At 37.4% G+C, this 10,000-nt stretch overlaps 1 protein-coding gene across 3 annotated transcripts in view; it reads right to left on the bottom strand.

Moving 5' to 3' along the window:
* LOC308687457 (adhesion G protein-coupled receptor L1) overlaps positions 1 to 10,000 on the bottom strand; it is a 69,172-nt gene that overhangs the window by 49,528 nt on the left and 9,644 nt on the right. For all 3 annotated transcript variants that reach the window (XM_081360019.1, XM_081360020.1, XM_081360021.1), the window contains exon 2: positions 900 to 1,034. In XM_081360019.1, coding sequence (XP_081216145.1) covers positions 900 to 969 — 70 coding nt within the window. In that variant the 5' untranslated portion in view covers positions 970 to 1,034. The remainder of the gene's footprint in view (positions 1 to 899; positions 1,035 to 10,000) is intronic.

The following is a 10,000-nucleotide window of genomic DNA, read 5'->3' as shown; positions in this document are numbered from 1 at the left end:
GATGCAGAGCTTACCTTGTTATGTGTTGTGTGTAACTCATTACAAGTAACTTGAGTTACGTAATCAGATTACTTTTTCAAGTAGTGAAGTAACACATTACTTTTTCGATTTACAACAAAATATCTAAGTTACTTTTTCACATTTATTGACTGACAGCTCTCCTGTCCTCATGTTGAGAGAAATAAAGTGAGGAGGTGTGTGTGTGTGTGTGTGTGTGTGTGTGTGTGTGTGTGTGTGTGTGTGTGTGTGTGTGTGTGTGTTTGTGTGTGTGTAAACATGATGGTTATTTTAGTTCTAGACTAAATGTGAACGCGCATTTACTCATCTAACTTACACGAAAACATTCAGTATTCTACGCAAAACTTTTAGAATTAACTATATTTAAAATACACAAATATACTTTATGTATTTAATCTCACTTTATTGCCCAATGTCTTTGCTGCTGACCTTCAATGATCTAATTCAACCATACTAATAAGCAAAAATGACTTTAGATTAGATTTATAAATAAGAGTGCTGAACTTCCTTCTCCTGAATCCTATTGTTCTTTAATCCAGAATAACAGCAGCTGAAAAGTTTGTTTGAGCGGCGCCCTCTACTGTACAGGAGTGAATCTGCATTTCCTTCAGTCTGAGGATTATTCATTTCACTTTAGCTGTGAAAGGGTCTAAACATTTACCAAAATTATAACTTTTATTATTGAAAAACAAACAAGCAAGCTCAGCCCAAGTGAGAAAAAAGTAACGCAAAAGTAATGTAACACATTACTTTTCATAAAACGCAATTAGTTATTTTTTGGGGGGTGAGTATCGCAATAAGTCACTTTCCCCAACACTGCAGACACGATACACACTCACATCGCACGGGCCGAACCGGGCCTCTCCACAGAACTAGCTTACCTTGTTCAGAGGGAGCAATGTTGCTAAGCAACACAGGGCACATCCACAGTAACCACGGTGACAGCGCCATTATAACGACAGAGGAACGGACAAGGTGAAAGCGGCGGGACAGTCTCCTTGTAGAGTCAGATGAACCTGGAGAGAGAGAGGCAGTTAACAGAGAGACAGTGTGTGTGTGTGTGTGTGTGTGTGTGTGTGTGTGTGTGTGTGTGTGTGTGTGTGTGTGTGTGTGTGTGTGTGGAGTTCAGAGGACTGAGTCGATTCATTCCAGGGATACACAGAGAAGATGAACATGAATGAGATGAGAGTAAAACTCAGAACTCCTGCCACATCGCTGGATCACTGTTTTAGGTTACAGCCGAACACGCAAATACTTGATTTAGGGGTGGGTGATTATGATTTCACTTTTCTAACTTTAGTTAGTGTGTAATGTTGCTGTTTGAGCATAAACAACACCTGCAAAGTTACAACGCTCAAAGTTCAAAGCAAAGGGAGAAATCTTTTTTTAAGGACTACAACAAACGGCTGGTAGGGACTACACCACATCCCTCCCGGGTTAGTGACATCACCAACCCCAATATTTACATAAACCCCGCCCCCAGGAACACGATTTATAGATTATCAAGACAGAATATGCTAATCAATGACTAAAAGATAACTACACATAAGCTTCATAAATTCACCAACTAACCATTCAGAAATGTTGTCTACATGTTGTCACTTCTTGAGTCTCTCCATCTTTCTGACTCCAGTTTGTACATAAAAGGCTAAACGTGTGTGTGTCGTCAGCTCTGAATTATCTGTGGAGCATTTTCAGCTTAAACTTCACACACACACACACACACACACACTCTGGGGACATCAGAGACTTATTTTACATCTTGTGTAAAGGGCATTATACCACCCCTTTAATACTAAAACTCCAGTGACTTTTCTGTTTCTGATCTAAGCCGTCGCCGCTCATCATAATCTCTTATTTTCACTTCATTCACACACTGATCAACAAACACTGAGGATAATGAGTTGTAACTGCACACTCTAAAAAATCTTGGGTTATTTTTTTGGGGTTATTTTTTCCGTATTTGGGTAGTTTTTGTGTTACTCAGATCCAGGGTCAGATGTAACAACCCAGTGTTTGGGTAGTTTTTACACGTCTTTTTACACTGATTGTTTATGGACAGTTTGTGGAGCCTGTCGCCGCATATTTCTTCTATGAGTGAAACGCAGGGCGGTGTGTGAAGTCAGAAGTTCCCCCGCTGAACATGGTCAATTACACTTGAATTACTTCTAAATGTTTACATTTTTACTTCTAATATTTGTTAAATGCGCTTAAATGTTGGCAATATATATAAAAATATATATATTAAAAATTATATAAAATATACTATACTGAATTGAAAATATACACACTGAAACACGATTGAAAATAAAGGAATTATCATGCAAGCCAGTCAATGTATCGAGTATTTTTTTTTAAAGATTAGAGGATTTAAATGAATCCGTAGACATGAATTAATGTATAAAGTAAAAAGAAAAGAAAAGGAAAAAAAAAATTGTACTATAGAAAAAATTAATCAACTATGTTCAATAAACAACCCAATTTGCTGGGTAAAATTAACCCAACATTTGTCCTGTCCTATATTTACCCAGCCCCCGGGTTGAAAACAACCCAAAAACCCAGTGTTTTTAGAGTGCTGTGAGGAAGGTCAGGGCTTATTATGATGGCTGTGTTTATCGACGCATCTATTGATCATCAGGCTCCAAAACTGTCATAGCAGTAGGTGTTTTCTGCAGAGATGATCATAACATCAGAGGGAACACCAGTTGAGCGAGCGGCTCAATATTACGTTCACGTCACGCCACAGGCTGATCACGCCAGAGGCCTGAACGCAGACCTGCAGCCTCAGGAACAAGAAAACACCTTCACACTGTCATATACAGCTCATTCCTCATTTAAACAAGACCTTTAGAGGACAATGCAAAAAAAAAAAAATCATAAAAAAAGCTCATAAGAAAAAGCAAACATTTACTACAGCATTATAAGTTATTAATATTTCATTGGTTGTCTCTTGTTTTTGCAAGATGGCAGTCTTTTTATGACAGTCTGGACAAAAATGATGTCGCACAATTCATATTATCACAAATAAAACAATCGACTCCAAGCACAACAACTGCACAATATGCTTACAAAATTTCAAACAAGTTTTTCATAATATTTAAATAAAGTGTAAAGTATGCCGGACATCACTTTTATCCTCTACTGTACATACAGAGTATATACATATATATATATATATATATATATATATATATAGACAGACTTTAACATTGTCCATGGTTTGTAAAAATTCTGTCATAATCTATTATCACCATCATAGCTACACGATTCTGAACAGACAACTAAACAAAATAACATGATTTACTAGAGGTTCTGACAAAATGTTAATTGCTGCAGTTTATTTAAAATAAATGAATTATTTACAGTTTTTTTCGATTGCTAAACGACAGTGAGCACAACTGGAGCTACATGTGCAAAACTCTAACTACAGTCTGCACTACCAACAGTCACCTGAGCTAAACAGTTCACATCACCTGCAAAACTCACTCCAAGCAACACAACTCTGAACACACGGCTCAACACAGGCTCAGTGCAGCCAAACACTATGCACAACCCTCACTGAGATCACACACACTGTCACTCAGAACACACTGAGAGGAAAAACACTAGCATCAAACACCAATACAGAAAATACAAACTTTTCATCTTTACAGTTTGAACAATTTCAGTGACTTCATACAAAGTAATATTTTCTTCAAAGAAAAGAGTGACATTTTTTTCACATGATTTATTTAATTTTTTAGAACATACCGGTAACAATTCTTTAAGGTAAATGAAAATTAGCAGTTTGCTTCAATAGTCTGTAGTAATTTACGGAATTACAGTAATGAGAAAAAAAAAGGTAGAAACTAAAAGTACATACGAACATGTAATGTAATGTAATATAATGTAATTCGAACAAATAATTGAGGGGCTAATCCTGCCTCTCTCTAGCATCAGGCCACAGGTTTTCATCAACATCACATCTAATGTTCTCTCTGGCCATGCACCTGGGGAAGAACCTTCTGGAGTGCCTTATCCATCCCTGGCAGTCGTGTCCTCACATCCGGCACACATGGCTTCCAAAAGAGACCTTTGGTCATGTGGGTGGTGACCAAACACTTTCCACCTCCACCCATACAGAAAAACAATATATTGAAATATATATATGTGGCATATATTCCAAATACATTGAAATATATTTGCATTGTTGGTCACTTATATTTATCATTTTGAAATATATTCTGAAATATAACAAAAATATATGATGTTACAGTAAGTGTGAAATATATTTACATATATTTAACTAAAATATATTTATTGGGCCAATTTCGAATATTTGCATATATTCCAAAAATATATTTCAAATATATTTATTTTGTGTATGGGAGCCTTTCAGCTGAGATTGCAGTCAGCAGTGTTTGAAAGGCACAAGGCTGAAATCTATTCTGTTTTGAATGTGTGGTTCACAGTTTTGACAGCAGTGTGTTAGCATTTGAACAAAGTGCTGTAAATCCACAGTGTTGTGCAGGTTGTGGTTAAAGTCATGGGGATAAGTGTGTAGAGTTTTTAAAACTGTGTTCAAGCAATGAAAAACGAACTAGAGTTTGGTCCACATGAACTGCTGCTGTGCAGACTGGAGTTAGAGTTTTGCACATGTGACTCCAGTTGTGCCCACTGTCGTTTAGCAATCGAAAAAAACTGTAATATATTCTGAATCTAAATAAATTATTTTTTAAAATTGGTTGAATGAATGATTCAATGACTCACTCATTACTAGATGAATCAGTGTTTTTTAAACGAATCTCTTCAATGAATTCCTGACAAATAAAAATGTTAACAGTCACTTGTCGCCACCTACTGGTGTAATAATGTAATTGATACAAATATTTGAAGTGTTAAGTTAATTTCATAAGGTGATTTACTCTATTTTTATCACTACAGTAGACACCAGAGCTTATATCCGAACTATAACGTTTATGCCAATACTTCTGTGATAAAATGAATGATTGAAAGACAGAAATAATGATACTGTGTGGTAGAGAAGGCTGTTTGAGTTTAATATCTATACATGGCAGCGGCTCTCTCTGGATCAGAACACAGATCTGAATGTTAACTGTGATTTTATCAAAGGTTTAATAGACAGAGCCGAATCACTGTCATTTAGCAAACACCATAATGGTGACCAAACATTTCAAAACATTGGCATCTTAACCTCTGTTCATATGACAGAAATAAAGTCAGTCTGGTTAGTAATAAGTGAAGCTGGTAATGCTGTTTGTGGAGTTGTTTAATCCTCCTCTGCTGAGATCTTCACAGATTTAATGTCTTCTTTTCTCTTCAGTTGATTTAATGTGACTGTGAATGGAAGTCAGTTGTAGTTCTTTTGTTTCTCTTTCCTTCAGTGATTCTGCTTGTTAACAGCAGGTGTTCATCACTAATGCTCAATCACCACTCAATGAATCACTTAATTATCTCATTAACTTTAACACTGCTTCAGTGTTACTTTAACACTATGTATATGTGCTCTAAGCAGTGTTGATTTAACACTGGGGATTTTGTTTCCTTTATTAGACCTTGCAAACATTAAATGAGTTTTACCGGATTCAGTGCATCTTGAATTTGCATTGTTGGAAATAAAAAATAAAAGTGACTTGACTATTTTCCCCGCTTTCAGGGACGAAAAAAGTAATACAGACATAGCCTAAGTCCCCCCCCCCTCGCCCCCGCCCCCCGCCGGAGCCGAAGTGTGTGATCAGAATGATTGGGTTTATTTCCCTCCAGAAGCGTCTCACATACACAAGTGTGTTCCCGAACACCAGCATCCGAATGCTAGAGAACACGACAGTGTTTACTGTGTTTCGCCTGACGCTCTGAGACTCACGCCACCCGTCCAATAAACTGCAATAAGCTTTGTGCTTTAAATTGTTTCTTTTGATATTTAATAAAGTGTGGGGTGTGCCTGAAGCGAGTGTTTAATCTCTGTTTGTATATAACAATATAATCATCACAGATACATGCAATACATTACATTACAGAAAGAGGAGAGCTTTGTATCAGAATATGTAAAGATATGCCGTTAATTTTATAACTTTTGTAAACCCAGCCAGTATAATCACAAAATGAAAGCATCCAAAATGCAATATTAAGTATAAAAAGTGTAAACAACATGATTTACGCACTAAATCCAGCTTAAACCTGAATATTTTTAGACGCTCAAGACAGACGACACTAAACCTCATTTTACACTTAAGTTTGCATAAAGTCGAGAAGAGACTGAGGAAATGATATGTTCCTAGTCTAAAGTAACAACTAAAGCTGAGCTAAATGTGAATGACAGGTCTGAAATCTGATTCAGTGTTACAGTACAGTGTGACTGCGATCATTACGACTGGAATTTTTAGGATCAGTAATGCAAGATCTCTTCAGACAGATACACACACACACACACACACACACACACACACACACACACACACACACACACACATCGATCGATCGGTCTGTGTGGCTGTATTTGCTGTCGCCATGGCAACGCTGCAATAAGGGCTGTGCCGTTTCTCTCATTGTGTTTCTCTCTCTCTGGTCGTCTTTTTTTTCCCCTGCTATGATCTATGTCTCAATTTTTTTTCGCAGTAACCAGTGCTGTGAACCCCCTGCGGGCTCCGTCTCCATCGATGGTGCTACAAAAATACTCCCTGATCCCAGGAGACGGGATATCAGACGATTTATCAGGAGCGTTTCCCCCAGGAACCGCAGCTCACACCTGGACAACAGCTAAACTCAAGCCCCTGGCTTCATCACGGCCTACAAGAAGAACACCATTACACGCCCATCATTCCCTATAGTGACAAACAATTTACTTAATTGTATTTGAAATATATTACCTTTTTCAATAGTGCATTGCAAATATACCAAAAAATTGTTTACTATCTTTAAATATATTAAAAGGATATAAGCATCATGCTTGTACCTATTTTCATGTATGTTTCGAAGACACTTGTAATGAATTTGTAAAGTACTTTACGTAACACAAATAAAGTACACTTTAATATCACTAATCAAGCATGTAATTAGTCCCTACACATGCATTTACTCAAGGTATACTTGAAGTCGTTCCAATTTAGCACACAAAAGTACACTAAACACACTTAAAGTTGTGCTTTACAACAATTTAATTACAACTAAAATATACTTAGTACAAAATGAGTTGTTCCTAAATAGCACACTTCAAGTTAACCAATCATTAACACACTTGAAATATACTAAATTAGTCTGGCTGCAAGTATACTTAGCATGTTTGTTTCTCACCAGGGTTCATGCTAACATGACAAACGTTATAAATGCTGTACTGATCGCTCGTATGTAGCTGTACTTCATACTACACTTGACCGTTCGCGACTCTCGTCTCGCTCCACATGCTCTTTCTTCTCACATAATAAAATCATTGAGACTCAGATCAATATTACATGTGCAGTTGTTCATCCAGTAAGTGGCGTATATTGAGAGGCTCGTGATCGATGACCATCTAAATCTGCTCATCTGCTCACAGAAGTCACTTACCAATAATACAAAGTTTTTTGAATTACAAACACAATTCTGGATTCAATCCCGCAGAGCGTCTGATTCTCCACGCAGCGTCTCGATCCCTTCTCAGGGAACTATGGTTGGTCACATTCATAGACGTTTTGACATATTTAACACACTTTTGCGTACAAATTACACAAAAGAATGTGCCTAAAATATGGATGAGAAAGTAATGTAACGTACGTAGGCCAGTAAGAGCTGCGTGTGTAAACCTTCCACGCCGGAGACGCCGGTTCGAGTGAGACTGCTTACACACACACACACACACACACACACACACACACACACACACACACACACACACACACAGAATAAACCCCGTCCCCGGGAACAGGGTTCATAGATCCCCCTGACAGGAGCACATGTCCTGTATCTGTCTACACTCAGGGGTGATAGTAGAAAAAAATTCTGAGCCTGAACTTATTTCCCTGGGAGGTAAGCAGGCCCCTAAGCCAAGATATATGCCCTGATCAACATAATTGTCAAACGAGATCCACAGGTGTGCTTCCCTGGGAGAACATTTTGATAAATAGTCCGTTAAATGATAGATTCTGGTGACTTTTGTGGATATAAATGGACATCATTCAGACATGAGATGAACAAACCCAATACAAGCCTATATTACAGTAGCAGGTTTCAGTAAGTCAACTTTAAGACCTTTTTAAGACATTTTAAGACCATAAAGATTGAAATTTAAGACCTACACGACATATTGCCAAAAAATATTCAAATCAAAGAATTCATTTTATTTCAATGAATTCAGTAGTTGAAAAAGCATTACCGGTAATTTAATTTACATTTAAAGCAATCACATTAGTAACCTTCCACACCCAACAACGTATCAGACAAAAGTACAGAATCAGATTTCATTTTTTTTATAGAAAATTGTACTTTGCATATTATACTGTAAAAAACACATAATTAGTTGATTTTAGTTGATCATAACTAGAGATGAAATGGCATGAACATTTGCTTCATTTCATGATTATAGTGACAAAAATGATCACGGTTATCACAGAATCCTGTTCAGAAAGTACTAATACTACACTAGTTCACCAAGTTTTATGTTGAAAACCAGCAAATAACAAATAAAATTAGCATCAATATGCACTTTTTGTTTACATAAACATTAAAATAATAACCTTAAAAATTATTTTAAAAGTGTCTTGCAACATGTTAAATACTAACAAGTACAAGTTCAAATTAAGTTTTGACAAAAAAAATTTAATAAAAAGATAAACCTCACATATTTCAGACTTTAAATTTTTTTTATAAAAAGAATGAGTCAAAAAAAAGATAAATTACTGACATTTACAATGCACTTTAGCTTATCTTTTATTATTAATAGTAAAATTCGGTCCGATTTCACCGTGGCGTCTGTCGTTGCTATGCAACCATGCACTGCGCTCTCCACAACGACAAAGAAGTTTTAGTGGCTAATGGATTTCCACCATCGAAAAACGCCTGGAAAAAACGAGCGCTTCAATTATGAGTGCGCTTTCCGCGCGCCTGCATTTGAACGAACTTGAGCGCGCAAAAGACGCGATATGTGAACGGCCTGTTGGCGAGCTACCTCAAATCAGGCCACGAGCTACTCGTAGCTCGCAAGCGCCGTGTTGAAGACCCCTGCTCTAGAGCTCCGCTTTGTAGAGTTTTTCCATCAACTTTTCGTCTCTACCCACCTCCTCTATCCAAGACCAGCGCCATTTATTCTTTATGCCTTTATTGACAAGTTTGGTGTCTTCCCCTGGCTTCATAAAGTTGCACTCACTCAAACACATTCGTAGTGTATGGGAAACACAAAACAAATTTGCACGTGGAGTGAAAGTAGCAGAATTTCGAAGGTGAAAATTAATATTCGAATGTGAAAAAACGCCCGCGGTGGCAGAGGCGCGGCTGTCTGCTTTGTGAGTGGGGACAGGTCACAGGAAGAAGGCGTTAATGTTAAACAGAAACATACATTACTAAAGTGTAGTCTACTGTACTGACTGAATAGATATAGCATGAATAAGGTAGGTTAGATACAGCAGTTTCATGCACTGCAGGCTTCCACTGGTTTGATAATTTACCGTTTCATGTCAAGGAAAAGTTATATGTTTACCACAGCACAGCTCGCTCGGAGTGTTCGGTGTCGGATTCGTGTCTACCGCGTCTAGTTGGACTCTTGAACATTTTGAATCCATTTGTGCGTCAAAAGCAAAAGTTTGAAGCGAAATTGACACGCGGAGTGCGTGACGCCTCATTCGCGCCGCAAGACCCCCAGACGCACGTAAATGCGTCTTTACATTGACTTAACATTGAAATCACTCGCGCCAGACGCTGCCTTGACCATTAGTTGATTTACTTGTTTTTGTGTAGGTAATACGTTGTCAAATATGTTTAAACTTAAATAAACTACCTATAAAAGTAGTTATGT

This window comes from Scardinius erythrophthalmus, assembly GCF_964197995.2.
Source record: "Scardinius erythrophthalmus genome assembly, chromosome: 3".
Taxonomy (NCBI): domain Eukaryota; kingdom Metazoa; phylum Chordata; class Actinopteri; order Cypriniformes; family Leuciscidae; genus Scardinius; species Scardinius erythrophthalmus.
Note: the sequence above shows the minus strand (reverse complement) of the source record. Positions and strands in the feature narration are given on the sequence as shown.